Genomic DNA, 17,720 nt, shown 5'->3' on the forward strand with positions numbered 1-17,720 from the left:
TGTTTTATTCCAAGAAACATCAGAGGAAGGCATTAAGTCTTCTGAGACTTCTCCTCCTCCTTGTATTTTGTTTTAATGACAAATAATCTTCTCTTTATTAGCGCACTGCCTGTTTCCACTAAACGCAGCTTAATATTTAAATACCTGGAAAAACACAAACAGTTTTAAGGGCCTCACATTAAAATAAGACCAGCTGCCCAGCCCCCTCGCCTTTTTTTTTTTTATATATATATAAATCAGGACTGTAAGAAAAACATGGGAAATGTTGAAACCAGGTCAACTGCTAAACATATGGTGCCTCCGCATCAGGAGGAAGAAGTATAAATTATTATTTATGACACATTAATAAACAAATACATGCAGTTTTGCCTCTGTGTTTTATTTATCAGCTTTAATTATTACATTTTAAACAATGTTTTTGCGACGGCCATCGGACTTTTTTGCGTTTTTATTTATTTTTTATTTATTTTTTATTTATTTTTGTGGATTTTATTTATTTCAGAAAACAATTTGAGATATGTAATTCCGTGTAATACTGTCGACGTTATTTACGTTATTAAAACCATTCCGTTTTATAATGCAGGTGTAATTCTGCCTTTGAAATTTCAAGCGGAAATTTATATCTACAGAAAACGAAGAGGGTTTAAAGTTTCAGTTTCTCGTCTTTTCAGCGTCCTCAGAGACCCGTGTTTTAAATACTTGTGGATTTTTCCCCATCTATGTTTTTTTTATTTATGCCATATTTTTACTTTAATTTTATAGTGTTTTGATTTTACGTTTTTTATCGGATTTTTAATCTCTTGTTTTATTTACGGTGTTTTTTTTCCCTTCAAATACCTCAACCTGGTTGTTGATTAAAACACCTGTCTTGATGTCATGTTAATATTTTCCAACGATTTTCACTAAAAAGCTTTAAAACAAAGCTACGTGATTTTTTTTTATTATTATTATTGCTAGTACAAAAACACCTTTCGATTTTTATCATCTCATTTTTTCTTTTCTTTTTTTCCGGAAGCAGATTCGTTACCTGAAGCTTGTAGAAGTTTCTGTGGGCCTGCGGTAAGTTCCGGGCTACAGTGGGCTGTGCTGAGTACACAGTGCGCGCTCACTGTGCTGTTATTTGTACTTTAATTAAGAGTTAAGAAAAAAGAGGGGGGAAACCGTGTTGTGGGATTATTTGGGGTTTAGAGGCACAGTTTGGTGTTTTTCCAATTAACTGGTCACTCTCCAAACAGGCCGTTGGGCATGTGTGGGCTTCAGCATCTGTAAAAAAAAAAAAAAGAAGAAGAAAGAGAGAGAGAGAGAGACCAGAATTAATATTAAAAGTAAATAAATAAAGTATTGGGAAAGTTCAAGGTACAAACTGTGAAACTTAACAAGACGCTTGAGGCAGAAAGCCTCTGTCATTCAATCAATTAAAAGAATGTTAATGTAACATTAGGAATTATTATTATTAATAATAGTATCATTGTTATACTCATTATCATCATCATCATTATTATTATTTGTACAGGCTCCTACTCCTCTTTCATACTTTAAGTCATTCACCAACTTTAGTAATCAAGCCAATCATTCATCTGATTGTTGAACTTACCAGTAATCGCTTACCTCGACGTCTACCTGCAGTTTGTTTTATGCCTAAACAAATAAGATCATATTAGTTATTTAAACAAAATTATCATTACATTAAAAATGTCAGAAATATGTAAAAAAAAAAAAAAAAAAAAAAAAATAGAGAGAGTGAGGGTCAACATTATAAAGGCCTAGTCATTTTTTCCCTCTTTTCCAAAATAATTCCATAAAAATAATTTTATGATAAACAAAAGGAAAATGTGTTTGTAATACAGGTCCTTGTATCAATTAAAGGAGGCGATAAATTGTTGACCTACTAAGTGTTAGGTTACGTGGTTTCTGCTCAGTCTCGTCATATTTTGGTCAGTCTTGGTTGTCTCCAGTGTTAAAACAAAATTAAAAGTACAGAAAAACAAAAAAACGACACTTGTTCGTATCTCCCTGCTGTTGGGTAACTGGGCCACAGGGGCCTCCGTTTCTAAACAATAATAATAACAATAACAACCCCGCACATGTCATCCCGCCACAGACGCAAACCGAATAATCGAAATTATGCTGAAACAAAAACAAATTCATTTAGAGATGATTAATTGATGTGGCCAAATGTGTGGGGAGGTCAGCGTTTAATTATTTATAAACCCTCATGTTGGAGGAATGTCATTAGGCTGTTTTCTCTCCCCCCCCCCCCCCCCCCCCTAAAGGAGAGAGGCAGATAACTCCACACGCACAGCTGAAAATAAAAACAGAAATAAGGCCAAGTTCTGATTTATCCAGACGATGTGTATCAGATTCAACTGCAACAACGAAAATATTTAGTTTGTTGCTTTGATTTGAACCAGCCGTTTATAACTGTTGAGGAAAGCCCGAAGGTTGAGTATGAAACAAGAAACGGCCAAGTTTTGAATGTGACTGGCGTGTGAACAGGTTGAGTGACCAAATCTGCACAAAATCTTCCAGATATTTTTTTTCTCCAGAGTTTATTTTTAAATCACTCTTATCTGCTTTTTTTAAAATGACTTTTTCATTCCTAGATTATGTCCTTTAGGCCCCACGGTGTCCCCACAAATTCTCCTGGCCAATTTCATTTGAATCAAAATCTGTTCCAGGTGATGTATCCAAGTTTACATTAAAAGAAGAAGAAACTTTCTTAAAATGAAACTTGACATCAGAAAGCATGTGCACCAAGTGTCTTATGTGGCAGGTCTGCTGGATCTGGCCGTTGTCCTTAAAATCTCTGGAGCAATAAACAGTTTCTTAAAACACGTGGTTGCTTTTTGGTAAAGTGGAGAGAGTGTTTTTTGTTTTGTTTTTTTTAAATCATGTTGGTGAGAATGTCTGCGATATTTCAGATGAATTTGATCCTGTTGCTTCACAGCGTCACATCCTGACAGTCACATGCAAAATACCCTTAGTGCTACATATATTGATGGAAATCAAACAAAGTGAGTTTTGCGATTAAGGAAAGCTGTCCTGCTTGGCTGCTCAGTAACTGACAGCTAACTTTTCCCCCTTTTTTATATTATCAGATGCGTGGACACAGAGAGCACAGCTTATATATGTGGCCAGGTTGTCATTAAAATCACATATTATCCTTTAGTGGCCCGATCTTTGCGCTTGGGTTGTAAACATTAAAACAAAAAACACCACACACATAAAAACCGAGCAGCTCTGCTCTCGCTCGGCCGTCCCCACAGAGTCACTCTGCAAACTTCAGGCGGTAGGTAGGAGCCGGCGCAGCCCTCTAATCCCTGCAGCCCGTGATTTAGCCTCTGGTCCTCCTAATGCTCCTAAAGCCCCAGCTGCTCTCCTGGCCGCTCCGCTCTCTCCGCGACAGACTGCACACCGCTCGCTTTATTAATAATTCACCTAATAATTCACCAGTTCGACGCTGCCGCCTGAAGCACCGGCCCCCCAACCCAACCTTCACTGTAAACAACTGCCCCAATTCCCCGTCTATTATTTTGTGTATGTGCGTGTAAACAGGGCGCATGCTGCTGAGGTGAGCTATTTAGTGGCTGATATTTTGGGAGGGAGGGAAGAGCAAGGCAATCTATCGCTGCCGGAGCGCACGGCGAGCTTCCATTTTTACGCACCGAGGCATCCAGAGCCCCGCCGAAGCCGCGACCGACGACGTATCGCTGTACAGGCATTCCTCTATCGGCGAGGCTGTAGCGATTTGAAGAGGCACGACGCAAGCTGCTCTTTCATCTCGTCAGCTTTGAGGAGGAGGCGGCGAGGGACCAGGGGTGTCCCCCCCGTTTGCGTGTAACTCCGTGCGTGTGTTTGCGTGTGTTTGTGTGCGTTCGGATCAAGAGAGAAGAGAGAGAGAGAGAGATACGAGGGTAAAACAGATCGGACGCGCGGCATAGGAGACAGCTGCTTTTGGACACGTTTTGGACACAGAAGCTGATCGACCGCAAAGGCTGCACACGGAAAAATAATAGAAACAAAACTTACTCTGCGTCACTTCTCCCGTCCATTATTATTTTGGGTTATTTTTTTGATTTTTTTAAACCCGTATTATCAGTATTAATTCGGGGAGGGTTTTTTTTTTAGCATCTCCCAGTCTGCTGGAGTTTGGCCGCCGAAGGACGCACCTCGGGACTTAGACGCAGACGTCTCCCTCACTTCTTTCTGCGGGACATGGGCGCATCTGACGCCAAACAGCGGTAGACGGAAGGCTCGGAGCTGGTGTCTTCGTTTCCTTCTATCGCTTTCAGAGTGGACCGACTTTTGAAAGAGCGTGTTTTTTTTTCTCTATCTGGGCCTAAAGCCGACGTGTTTAAAGGTCCTTTTTTGCTTCCGGCAACAGCGAAGAGACCAAGTCTTCCTCCCTCATCTCTCACTCCCTCTCTCACTTTTTTGGAAGCTGAACTTTTAAAGGAAAATGGGGCATTGAGAGGGTTGGCAGATCTCCCCACGCTATAATGGTACGTGCTGTGTAACTCAATAGTTCCTTTCTGTTGGCTCTATAGGGTAAAGTCTATAGGGCTGGAAATAAACAAAACATGCTTGCATTTATTTCAGGGCTCTAATTTCTTTGTAAAGAACTTTTGTTGCGTTCTGGTTCTGGGCCACAACACACCTGTGTGCGTCCCTGTGCACGTGCGTGTATGCGCGCGTGCAAATGTAAAAGTAACTCAACTCGTTTGTCTGCCAAATGTAATTACAAAGCGTCTAAATGAGCCGCGATTGACTAAACATTCAGTACCGAGCGCTGAGTGTTAAATATTATTCTCACACACTGCCTTGTTTTTCCTACAGCTCCGTGCATTTTATGACCAAAGTGATTTTCATTTATTTGGTTGACAATAAGCTACTTTTTTGTTGCAGTTCTTTTTCGTGAAATTTCTCCCACAGTGTTCTCAAATATCTGCAGCTGTAATAATTATGTGCATGGCATGTGTTCAAAAATATTTTTCTCCACATTTAAATCAGTGCAGTTCTCCTTTCTGGCGCGTTAACGTGCATCGAGTGGCCCTGTAGACAGAGGCTGATCTTTTCTGCTAAAGTCACACAAAATAAAAGCAAAGGTAAATCTTAAAGACTCGCACAGTGATCGTGTGTGGACGATATATTACTGCTGTACTGGTTATTATTATGCCCTAAGAATTGCAATAAATTAACGTGGCGCACGACTCTCGCGCGTTACTCCACCTTGCACTCGCCGACTCGAGTCTTTTCTATCGGAAGGCGGCTGCTCTTTTTTTTATCAATGGGCACTTCATTTGCGTAGCTGATGACACTTTATAGCGACTACAAGGGGGTGGGGAGGTGAGGTGACACACAGACCGTCTTTGTGCCCTCAGAACAAGCGCTGAGAGTCCTCAGAAAGCGCAAGTAGCATAAATTAGAGCACCTCCGAAGCATTTAATATTGATCTGAAAATCGGATGATGACGATGAGCTCATTATCTCTCTAAATCCAGCAGCATTTGGAGATAAATATCAGATTTAATCATCAATATCTTCTCTAAAACTGCTACAGCAATATTGAAAATGCAAGGCTGTGACCATCAGCTTTACGTGATCTCTATTAACTCAAAGCTTTACGTTTTAAAATGTCCTAATAAAAATGTAGCATGCAGCTAAATCAACTTAAGAGATTGAAGCTGATGATTCCATTATTTTTGGTATTTTGTTTAAGGTATTTTTACTCATAGATTTCTGATTAAATTTGCTAAACCTGTGAAGTATTTTAAGGTGATAGTGATGGTTGTTTACTGCAACATAGAAATAACAGACTGCACTGTGAAATACTTTGTAGATCATCAGATATGTTTCAGTATCTCATTATTACAATCCTGTAATATAACTCTTACCTCTTACTCTTACTCACGCATCTTCACCTCAAATATCGATGCTGTTACACACAAATACTCATCTACCTTCCTGAAAGTTTGAGACCTGTTTTAGAACAGTTAATCCTTTGAAATAAAACAGTGAGAGTTTATTTAGACTGAAAGTGTATCTGATTATAATGTTTCTGGGAATGCACACGGAATCTCACAAATGATAAGCACCAAAGACACAGGAGGGGAAAAAATGTATAAACTTTTAGTTTCACAATCTCTTGGCACTCGGATAATTACAGATCTCTCTCTTTATCATACTGAGTGAGTATACATAACAAAAACACTTTAAAAATAATACACACACACACACACACACACACATATATATATATATATATATATATATATATATATATATATATATATATATATATATAGATAGATTGATTGATTCACGGTCACTGACATTAGCAAATATTGCCTGTATATGCAGCATTACTTTAAAGAGCATTAGCAGAATTGTTCGTTCACTTTTATCATCGGCCGCCAACTTTGCATGAGCACCCTGATTCCTCTCTACATGAAGGGCGCATAGCCCACACGTTGTCACGTGTTTTTTTTATGGGTTATAAATGTCAGCCTTACGTGACATCAAGGGGGTCACCTACCAAAAACTTTTGCTTGCCCCAGCCGCCCTGACTCAGTCATACCTGCTAAACAACAACACAGACAGGCCCCAAGTTGCTCAAGATGTCAAATTCTAGGCCGCATGTGTCGTCTGATGTCAGCTTTCCAATTATCTGTCTATATATCTTAAGGTAAGCCAAACATTAGACAATTGTTCGTAATTGGCAGTGATAATACGATGCTCATTTTGTTTTGATTCTCGGCCTATAATTTCACAGTTGGTTGCGCTGCGGTTGTTGCAGAGAAAACGTGCCAACCACAGAAGCCGTCAGTCAAATAAAAGTCAAGAAACTTATTGGTGCCAAGTTGGGAGGTGGGCGTAAACCTTTTACCAGATTATTAAATACATTTTCAAAGTACCATTTCAGTTAAGATGGAAGTGGGTGAGACATTTGAAATGAGCTCAACGCGCTGCCTCCTTGAGTCACATTGTCTGTGTGTGTGTGTGTGGTATATGTGTGTGTGTAACTCCATGCTTCCTGGTCTTTGTGGTAAACTCTACTGTATTAGAACCATAACCACAAGAAAATCTCCCCACGGATCAGTCCTTGTGTGACACAATGGGTTGATTGTCCCAGCCCAAACCTCATTGTTAAATGCATTAACCAGAGCAGCTAGACCTTAGTTGAATGTGGTTTGGACCTTCAAATAAGAGAATGAATAAGGACCCATGTAGAAAGAAGGGTGCCAGTGGCATTGGGTTACTTAATGTGCCAAGGGGGCGTTTGGTGCAAGCAAGTGTGTCAGTGAAATGTTGCTGGTTCAGTTCAGTGTTACAACTGGCATGGTATTATCATAAGGCCACAGCCATAGCATATCCTGTCTAGCAAGATTAGTAGTTGACAGGCAAGTTGCCAGGCCAAGTGCATCTTGGGGTGTGTCACAATGAGCGCTCTGTTCAGACCTGTTTAACTGAACAGTTTTGGTCAACAAAGATGTTTTTTTAATAACGCATAGCTGGCGTAGTTTCACTATCTATCTGACATTCAGGTGATTCACCTCACCTCACCTTTAAATTAAACCACAAACCAGCTTGTATGAATTTCTCTCACAAGTCAAATATCTTTTTACTCGAGGCATCTATTTTTTTTAATACCCCAGCAGTCAGGCCTCTTGAACAGACTCGCTTTTCACACGATGTGCCTCCCGCCTTATCCAGGATCCCAACATTTAGTATTATTGTGTAAAACACAACTGCACAATTAAGCCAAATGCAATCTTCAGCTCTGCGTCTTGGCTGTACTTCTGACCCAAGCAAACCTTCAGGACTCACGAGTGGAGTGAAATAATTAGCCCCACTCTACTCAGCCATCCATCCATCATTTTTTTAATGCAGCCCCTCGGTTTCTCATCTTCTTTCTTAGCCTCCCTGTTTTCTCGTCACCCCCCCTGAGAAGGCTGTGTGAAAAATCGTATTTTTCCAACGTTTCTCCCCGAGGTAGCTTTGGCAGGGACTCACACGGCGGCCATTTCTGCCTTTCATACACTCCTCACACACCATGGAACAGATCGCCGGTGCGGCCTGGCATCTTTGAAGTGGTTGCCATCTCACGCAGGTTGGCTGGACTGTTTTCCTCTCCCCATCCCCCTATTTTCATCCTGTGCCTTAAACTTGGCAGTGTTGCTTTTCAGGCACCAAATAACGATGATAAAAACACGGTTGAGACACAATGGTGGTTATAATAACCATGTTTTTTTTAAAAGAAAGAAAAAGAAATCAACAGTGCTGGTAGTGGTTGTGGTTCATGATTGTGGGGCGGCCAGGATAAAGGTTTTGTGGAAACAAGGAGAGGGCTGCACCAGGTGTGTGACAAGTGTAAGTTTTTATGTGTAGGTGGTGAATTAGTGTGCAAGTGTGTGTTTTTGTGTGTAACTGCTAATGTGATATGCAGAGAGACAGAAAGCGAGGAAAGGTGGGGTGATGTGTGTGTGGTTGGGGGGGGGGGAGATCATTGATATGATGCCATTCATTTGCTTTAAAATGGAGCCATCTGAGAACAAATTCCACCATCAGGGCCTTTCATACACAAAGCTCTGTAGAGGTGTGTTTGTAAGTACATGTGTGAGTGTATGTGCAAGTGCGAGAGCAGGTTTCGGAGATCTCACCTCCAAAGAATTTGGCCATATGGTCGTCAACACTAAATCCAAAGAGAGAGCGAGTGAGCCAAGGAAAGAGAAGTGTCTTCTTTTGTCAGTGAAGGCAGAAAGAAAGGCAGCTTAAAACACACCCTATACAGATACCTTAGATCAGATGGCTCAGACAAATAAATAAATAAAAATCCTCCACTGCATCCTCTACTCCACATATTTGTGAAGTAGGAAAATCTGTCTCAATTAACACATTTGCATTGGGCGATGATGGACTCCAAATAGGTCACTGACTCAATCTCCCGCCTCCGAATCTTCCCTCTAAAATGTTAATTAAGCAGGGCTTTGAGATTTTTTCGCTCAGGGCTGGCCATATGGGCCGGGCATATGTTCTATATATATAGTACAATATATAATTCATACACTGCTGCAGGAGAAAGTGTTTGGGGGCCCTGGAGTTTTTTTTAGGGGTTTACTACAAAGGGAATCAGTATGTTCTGGCCTCCCCAGTGCCAGGTACAGAGCTTAGCCTATTCATTAGCTTCATGTTATTCATTGTTGCACAATAGGATTGAGGTTCATCAACACCTGTTTTTCTGGCGAACAGCATAAAGTGGGTGTTTAAATTCCTCTTTGTTGGATGGTTAATATGAAATGAGAGCAAATTATCTACTGTTGGAGTTCAATTGTTGTTGGGGGTTTTTTGGTTGTTTGTTTTATGTGTGTTATGTTGCTCTTCCTGAAGTCAGGTTAAATGATAGCTAATGCTGAGATTCTGGGGGTACGAAGACCTACATATGTACAAAAGGTTTTCTCAAATAGTCAGTGCTCCCAGTTGTCCCACTGCCATCCAGCCAGATACCCATTCACCAGCAGCACTGAGCAGCAGCAGCCAATAAAAACAGCTCTTTCCCACCCGCAGCTTTTTGGGTTCAACTCAACCAATCAGGGTAGGCTTGCTGGTGCACCTGACGCTGTTTCTGGCCAGGGACAGCCAATCACAGAGGCTCCAGCACACCTGATGCATTGTGGTCTGCTTGCTGGTAGTCAGCAAGCTCGCACTGCTGTGGACCCCACCACAGGTGTCATGGATCCAGGCCATTATTCTGCCTGCCAGCCAATCAGAGGCGTCATTTCATTATCAGACACATGTGGCCTGGCAGAATCTGAGCGCTTGCATTTTGTCTTGTGTGTGTGTGTGTGTGTGTGTGTGTGTGTGTGTGTGTGTGTGTGTGTGTGGATCTGCATGTCTATTAGCGTGGATGTGTATTTGTGGATGTGAGGGACTCTATTACCCCATTCCCATAATGCCTTGCTCTCTTATCAGCAGGCCTCTCCGACTCTGAATCCCAGCTTCATCATCATTTTGAAACTTGTGTTGCCCCCTCAAGGAGTTGAGAGCCTCAGCAATAAAAAAAGGGCTAAAAATAGGAAAAAGAAAACAATGTTTATGGACTAATAAAGATGATTAAGAATCGCACAATTGCAGAAAAATGGAAGGTTTGCGAGTGCAGATTATCTGTAATAAAAAGCTGAGGGGAGAGATTGGGGAGAGAGGGAGAAAGAGAGTTAGCCATACAGACCTCTCATTGCGAAGGATATGAATAGCCTTTGTTTTCACCACAACTCAGGGCTGTGTGGTCTGCCAACGTCTGGCTCTTATTATGGGGTTTGTGTCTGTGTGTCTGCGTAAGTGGCATGCACGTGTATATCGGTGTGTGTGTGCGCTGGTGCGTGTTGCAGTGTGTTTGCGCGTGAGGCAGAGCGAACATGGGTGTGGAAAAAATGTATATGCATACGGGCGATTATATTTTCAAGAGGGTTCGACTATATGCATGTGCATTTCGACATTTCCACACACATGCAGTGTTTTCTCTCTGCTCCCGTTTGCTGAATAAATGTGGCATGGGGTCTTGGGCTGGCACAAGCGCGTGTGCATGCTTTTTTATCCGTTAAAGTTGTGAAATGAAATAGGATTTCACAGAACGGCACAGCGGCTGTGGGATTTGGGCTCCCTTCGGCTAAGTAGAGTGGGATAGGTTGATCCAATCAACTGCAGAACTGCAAGGAGAGCCTATTTCACAGCTCTGGGCCCTGCCAGAACCCTGCCTGCCCGCCTGCCTGCTTGACTTAGAATACAAATGAAGCTCCCTGAATGCACACCTACACACATATGCATGCATACACCCTTGTACTTACAGACAATCTGACTGGGGATTTATACTGCAAGTGTTGTGGAGCTTCTGTGGAGAAATGAAACCAGTTGGGGTTAAAAGACGGAGCGGGTACATTTTAGGGTTACGTCTCACAAAGAGGAGGGAAGGAAAATCACAATTTCGTTTTGCCACAATCTAAATTACACTGGTTTAAACAAATTAACAGAGTGTTGTGAGATTGCTTTAAACATTGCAATACTTCTTATGTTATTAAAGAGCAACGAAATCCAATTATAATATTTTATTTAATAAATATTAAAATGATATAAAATATATTCTGGGCTAAAATCTGTGCTGTATTTGTTCCACATTTTGCAGCATGACTTTTCAGCTACATGGAAACAATTTTAACTGAATAACTATCTCTCTGTTTTTCAGGCTACTGACACCTACCTGGTGAACGACGATCCCACTAGAGGCCCAGGGATGCCTGAATGTTTCCTCGTGTCTGATACATATAGGGTATACACATCCCCAAAATACATACACACTGCAAGCTCTCTGTATCTGTCTTTTTAATTGCACTGATGTCCTGAGATATATTTCCTGGACACAAAAAAACAAAAAAGGAACCCAGTCCCTCCCTGTTTTTCTTTTGTAGGGGGAAGGATTTTTTAAAGTACAAAAGCCTCATTAGTGCATTCATTTGACATGGTCCGACCACAGCATAGGAAACACTATGCTACCTTCATTCTTGCCATGATGAATGTTTGTTTCTGGGGTTCCAGTAATGTGTTCAGAAAATACATCCACATTTTGTGTTGACGTTGTGCTATTAGCTTGCTCATATGTCCATTTCCACCACACACACACACACAAAAATTCCCACACGTCTTCATGAATGTTCTCAGTTCATCTGTCAGTTGCGCTGACATGTGGCAAAAGTGCACATTATGTTTCCTAAAAATGTCAACTTTTCCGTGACATGTATTTTTATAAGAGATTATTTTGGCTTGGCAGAAAATTGGTTTTGTTGCAGATTCATGTGGAGGACACGCTTCACGTGCAGGGCGAAAGTTAGAAGCCAGTTAAAGCAAAGAAAAAAGTACTTGACGTTAAAAAAGTGAAATTTTTCTGGAGGATACTGCCTGGGTTACATGTTATACATATGGTAATTTTCACAAACATTTCCCCCCCAAAAAATCCGCTTTCAGAATAAGTTTGGCGATAACTGCTAGTCTGCCTGGAAAATTGCTCTTTTGGCCTACACGCTTCAATATGACTTTTTTTCCACTTTCCATTTTCCACTTTTAAAACAAACTAATTATGACATAATCCCAGCAAAATAAATCTATACGTCTTTATTACAGCTGAATACAAATATGGGAAAAATGCACAAATCCAAAGCCGTCAGAGTATAACATATAGTAAACACATTTTTTTTAAAAGCAGCAGGCCTAACACAGTGCTCTGCATACACACTCACATTACAAACAGATCCATTGTCTCTGGGATCCACACTGTATATGATATGCTTGTTAGCCGTAGCGGCCGGTCAGCCATGTCTTTCTGACTGCATATGCCTGTATGCATTTGACTGGCATGCCGCTTCGCAGGCAGACGTAAACAGCTTACTCAAACAATATTTACACTGTATGCCGTAGTAAACGGTACAGTTGCACAATATTCCGTTCACATATTTCCTGCCTTTTGAAAGGCAGCCTCAACCACCTGTCTCACACATTTAGCATGCTAATGGCAGTATCAGTATGCTACATCACATTCAATATTTAATGGCCTAGCCACAGGCATTGGTAAACAACAAGGATATGAGTAGTGCTGTGTGTCAATGGGAGACCGCAACATGCTAACTTTAGGCCCGCCATATGGTTTTCTCATGTGCTTTTTAATGGCAAGCGTAGTCTCAGAAACCACTAGATCCCTGTGCGCTCGAGGGGCTTTCAAAGGTGATGTCGAGACCTGACTGTTTGATTATAGGCAGAGAGTTTGGAAATAAAGCCCAAGCATCAGTGTTTTGTAACTCCTGCGGTCGGTTGCTATAGTTTGTTTGTTGCAGCCAAGTGCCTGTGTTGAATACTGAGATGGACACCTAATGTCAGACTGAAGCCAGAAACAAAGACAACCAGTAAAATCAGGCAGCAGAAAGGGAGAGTGTGTGTGTGATGAGGACAGCAAAAAAGAAAGAAAGAAAGAAAGAAAGAAAGAAAGAAAGAAACTAAAGAAAGGGAGAATAGCTGAAGATTATGAGACAGAAAAGGAGAAAGTGACACTAAAAAGAGCCACTGAGAAAGAGAAAAAATGGGGTAGACGGAAAGAAAAAGAGGGAAAGCGAGAGAGCGGACAAAAGCTTTGGGGTTTGGGCCTGTGCCGTGGTGGGGTGTGGTTTGGAAAGAGGAGAGACTTTGGGAAAAGAACACTACACCTCAATATGTTTTACTTTCTTTCACTTCAATTTAGATTTTTCTCTCTTTTTTTCTGGGTGAAATTCTTTTTCTGGTTGTTTGTGCCAATATATCTTTGACCAACAGACATTTGTGTTCATGAATGCACTGAAACTGTGAGCGTGTGTGTGTCTGTCTCTACTGTACACTATATGCATGTGCGTTTGTGGTGTAGGTTTCTATGTATGCTACATAGGCTGAGGTCTCGTAAAGTTGCACAGCTTCATCCCCCCCGAAAAACTTGGCATCCAAGCACGAGGGTGACTTCAACCCCCAAAACCGCACCCTTGCGCACACATGTGGGTGGGAGCAAAAACTTTTGCACAACTGGAACACATACGCACACGGAGACTTGCACATATAGAATTGTATTCACACACAGGCACACGCATGCTTCCAAATACTAATGCTCGCTCTCTCTCTCTCTCACACACACACACACACACACTTACACACACATGCACACACATGCACAAGGCAGAGGCTTATGTATAATTGCAGGCACTCTGCCTGCATATATGAGTTTGATTAGGCTGAGGAGCAGGGAGCGGGTGAGGATAAAGCCAAGCCTGATTAGAACCAGAGTGTATTGCTTCCATACAATAGAGGCACAATGAGACCGGTTTAGAGCACTTTGCACAAGTTCAGGTATCTTTTGTCCCCATAAACATATACCGTATACTGGAATATGACTTGGATTAAGTTAAAAACAAAAGCAGAAATAGCAAAGCAAAATGTATCATGGCTGAAAAAAATGACTCTCTTAGACAGCAGAATTTACAACTTGCTGTAATAATTTTGGACTTGTTTAGGTTCATGAATGCGCCTGCCATTGTAAATATTTAAGTCTGGTTATAACTTTCAGATGATGAGCTCTTTACTTAAAACGAGCGGCGCGCAGCATCTCGAGCTAAAGCGGAGCTGCAGAGTCAGGGCTCATGTTGAGCTCTGACACCTTGTAAAATGCATTAAATAAAAATAGGCGGTCTGGATTTAATGAGATGTTTCAGCAGTATGAAAAGCCGACCCTACTGCGCACGTTTACTTTACAGTAACACATAGTCAAGTTAACAATCGTGCCCCCTTCAGCAAACTTGTAAGACATTTAAATAGCTTGTACGCAGAAAGCTTTGTGCCACCATCCAGATGACTGGCTGACAAAGGACCACAGCATAATCTGAGCTGTAAATTTAAAACTTTCTTCTTTTTTTTTTGGTCTTTCTATTTTGGTTACACTTGGGTTTGCTTCTGCATTCTTCATAAGAGCAAAGGATATGAAAGCAGAAAAGGGATCTTTTTGAGGAAATCTGCCACCTCAATCACTTGTGTTTGCTCTGGCAAACACAAGTGATTGGCAAAGATTTTTAAGACAGTTTTGTCAAAGTAAATATCCCTGCACCAAAAAAAGATACAGGTTTTTTTTACATGACCAAAAGACTGCAAACATAGATAGATAGATAGATAGATAGATAGATAGATAGATAGATAGATAGATAGATAGATAGATAGATAGATAGATAAAACACATTATTTAACAGAACTAAAAGCTTAGATTTCTGCTTCCGAAGTGTTTAAATCATGTAGTAAAATATAAGCTAAAATCCCATGCCACATTTACAAAAGTATTACTATATTTAAAATACGACGAGCTGACTGCTCTGCCCGCACAGTACCACAGGCGCACATTGAGCCCCTGTAGTTCTGCAGGAATACTGTAGCTCAAGTGACTTTTCTTTGGGGGATTTAGCGAAGCGTTGATTCTTAAAGAAAAAAAAGAAAAGAAAAGAGAAAAGAAACGTTTAAATAACGATCGCTTCAAACATAATGTTAGGTTTGTGACGATCTGATAGAAAAGCGGGGAGGGAGAGAGAGTGAGTGAGTGAGAGAGAGGGAGCTTTAGAGAGAAAGAGGGAGGGAGGGAGGCAGGGAGAGAGAGCAGCAAAAACTTTCCTCTAAAGTTAGTGCGGAGCTTTCACTGCAAGTGAGGCGGGGTTACAGCCTGGACTGAGCCACAGCGGCTTTGCAATGCGGCACCGCAGCGAACCTCCATCCAACTTTGTTATCAGCAACTCCAAATTTCATCTGTAGACTCCAACATGTACTCCCCTTACTGCTTGACACAGGTATGGAAGAAAATCGCCGTTTTAAGGCTCCGGCGCTTTGCTTTTTTCCCCCTTCCCCCCGGTGTAGCGCGCCTCCGGTTTGTTTTTACTGTACGTGGTTTACAGTGTTGTGTCGCCTGTCGCGCTGCTACTTGTCATTTGCTGCGTACGAAGGAGCTTTTCCCAACTCTGCTCTCTTTTCCCCGATAGTGTTTAACCTCCCTCGCTCTCTCACTCTCTCTCCCTCTCTCTCGCGCTCTCTCTCCCGCTTTCTTTTTTAATGGCACTCCTCCAACGGGCTTTCTTGTGCGTCTCATTGCGCATGGTTTGGAGAGAAAATGGCGCTTCTCCCAAATCTATTTTATATAAAACGGAGGTTGGAGAAAGGGGAAGAGGGGCTGGGTGTCCTGACAGCTTGCGACTAATTCCAGACAAACGGAGGCAATAACTGGTTTTATCCATAAAGCTCATGAACGAGTTTTAATGAAGCTTCTTGAGTAGTAAAATCTTTCTTTTTTTTAAGGTTCTAACTTACGGCTGTAGGGTGGTCTGCCAGTTTTCAGCCGCCGGGGCCTTTAAGGGTCACGTCGTAGACGCAATCTTAACTGGATTTATCAAATTCTGCAACAGCAGAAACAAAACAAAGTGCTTTATTTTATTTATTTATTTTTAATTGTTTTTTTTTTTTTTTGTTTTTTTTTTTAGCCAAATAAGAAATTGTGGGCAAGTGTGCATGTGTGTGTTCTCAGTGGTGTCAGATTGATTAATGACAAAACGGAGGTGCCCTTTAAATAAACAACAGAACCACTCCGTAATATTTGCATAATCATTGTACGAAAGTCAGTATAGGTGGAAGCTTTTTATGGATTCTCCCGGTTTAAAAAAGCGGGAGAATGTAATGTGCATAATTTTAAAGGCCGTGGATCAGGTACAGGTTCTACACAGAGGAATAAGTTAAGTTAAAAAAAGTTTAGATCAATTTGCTTTAAAACATTTTCTTTGAATTGCAGCTTTTAACTGAGATCTGTGAATATTTAGCTCACAGGTTTTCACCTAAATTCGAAATTACAGACTTCGTTTTGACCTTTCAAGGCTCATTTCCTCTAAGCATTTCTGCCACTGTGCACTAAAACTCTGCATTATCTTGTTTCACCTCATACCCTATAATGTTCCTTTGATATATATCTGTAAACTGTGCACTAGAAATAAACTTGAGATTAAAGGAAAACACAAGACTAACCTTCAAACCTTTGTTTTTGTCTTTGTTGATTTTTTGACAGAAGTGACGTAGAGCTTAGGCTTTATTTTTCTTTTTGTTTCATTTTTCATAACAGTGAATACATTGTCTTTATGAGCTCGGCGTGTGTTGTTTCAGTGCGTAAGGAGCCTTTATCTGTAAATCAAAATAGATCATATCACAGGCCTCGGGAGATCAAAGGTCACGCTGTAAATGACCTTTTTCATTTTCTTTACAGCGCCTTACTTTTTGTGCCCGACAGAGCAGATACATTTAAAGTTATGTTTATTCAAGTTATATTAGAACAGTCACTGCAGAGTTAACAGATGAGGACCACAGGAGCGCCGAGCCTGCTGCTCCAGGCCACCGCAGGTCCGTTTTTCCCTTCTGCCGCTCGGCTTATCAAATTCACACACCGGGATAAAAGCACTTTTTTATTTGCACGCACGTCACCAGCAAGCTTTTATTTAAAGGTGGAGTTAATAATTACCGTTTAATATCAGTCGGTCCATTTGTCAGTAAGAAAGGATTTTTTTTAAACACAAGCTTCAGTTACCTGTAAGTTACAGCCTGCAGTGCAATAAATGCCAATTATAAGGCTTATGATGTATAATTTTTGCGCATTAATTTGACTTTTAAAACATAATAAAATCACAGTTTGGCTTCCAGCCTGCGTGTTACATTTCAATGATAGAGGAAGGTCACGGCCTGCAGCCCTGCGTTTCTTTTAGTCCTACAAAATGCTTTACTGTAATATTCATACGTTTTGCAAAAAATGTATTCCAAACCATATTGTAGCTGCACAGCCTTTTGCAGTGGAGCAGAGAATTGTAATCATTCCTTTCCTTAAACAGAACAGTCTGGTTTCGAGAGCTCCGAGGAAAACATGCAGGATTCCTTCTCACAGTTATTTCAGGCCTTCAGACCAGCCCTGTTTTGCTTTTTCTATGACTGAAAGTATAATGTGTATGCATGTGTGTATGTCTCTTCTCCGTTAGTTTGTTTTTACGTTAAAAAAAACAACAAAAAACGACAACCCCGGAATCACAGGCATCCCTAGAAACGCGTCGGCCTCTTTCTCTTTCTTCCCGCTTTCTCTTGACTGTTCTGCCGTCTGCAGGT

At 41.1% G+C, this 17,720-nt stretch overlaps 1 protein-coding gene and 1 long non-coding RNA gene across 10 annotated transcripts in view; one reads left to right on the forward strand and one right to left on the reverse strand.

Moving 5' to 3' along the window:
- Window positions 1-230: 230 nt before the first annotated feature.
- Window positions 231-3,630, reverse strand: LOC146516740 (uncharacterized). The gene is made up of 2 exons (XR_014874566.1): window positions 1,595-3,630; window positions 231-1,263 (listed from the first exon to the last, which is right to left on the reverse strand). It is a non-coding gene; the product is annotated as an uncharacterized LOC146516740 (long non-coding RNA).
- A 156-nt stretch (window positions 3,631-3,786) lies between these two features.
- Window positions 3,787-17,720, forward strand: part of nfixa (nuclear factor I/Xa) — a 109,264-nt gene continuing 95,330 nt past the window's right edge. Inside the window, exons 1-2 of one of the 9 annotated variants that reach the window (XM_085162863.1) lie at window positions 3,787-4,502; window positions 11,236-11,319. In XM_085162863.1, coding sequence (XP_085018989.1) covers window positions 4,500-4,502; window positions 11,236-11,319 — 87 coding nt within the window. In that variant the 5' untranslated portion in view covers window positions 3,787-4,499. The other 8 variants (XM_085162860.1, XM_085162866.1, XM_085162865.1 and 5 more) reach the window with 8 other exon arrangements.

The sequence above is a fragment of the Neolamprologus multifasciatus genome, chromosome 6, assembly GCF_963576455.1.
Source record: "Neolamprologus multifasciatus chromosome 6, fNeoMul1.2, whole genome shotgun sequence".
NCBI classification, from domain to species: Eukaryota; Metazoa; Chordata; class Actinopteri; order Cichliformes; family Cichlidae; genus Neolamprologus; species Neolamprologus multifasciatus.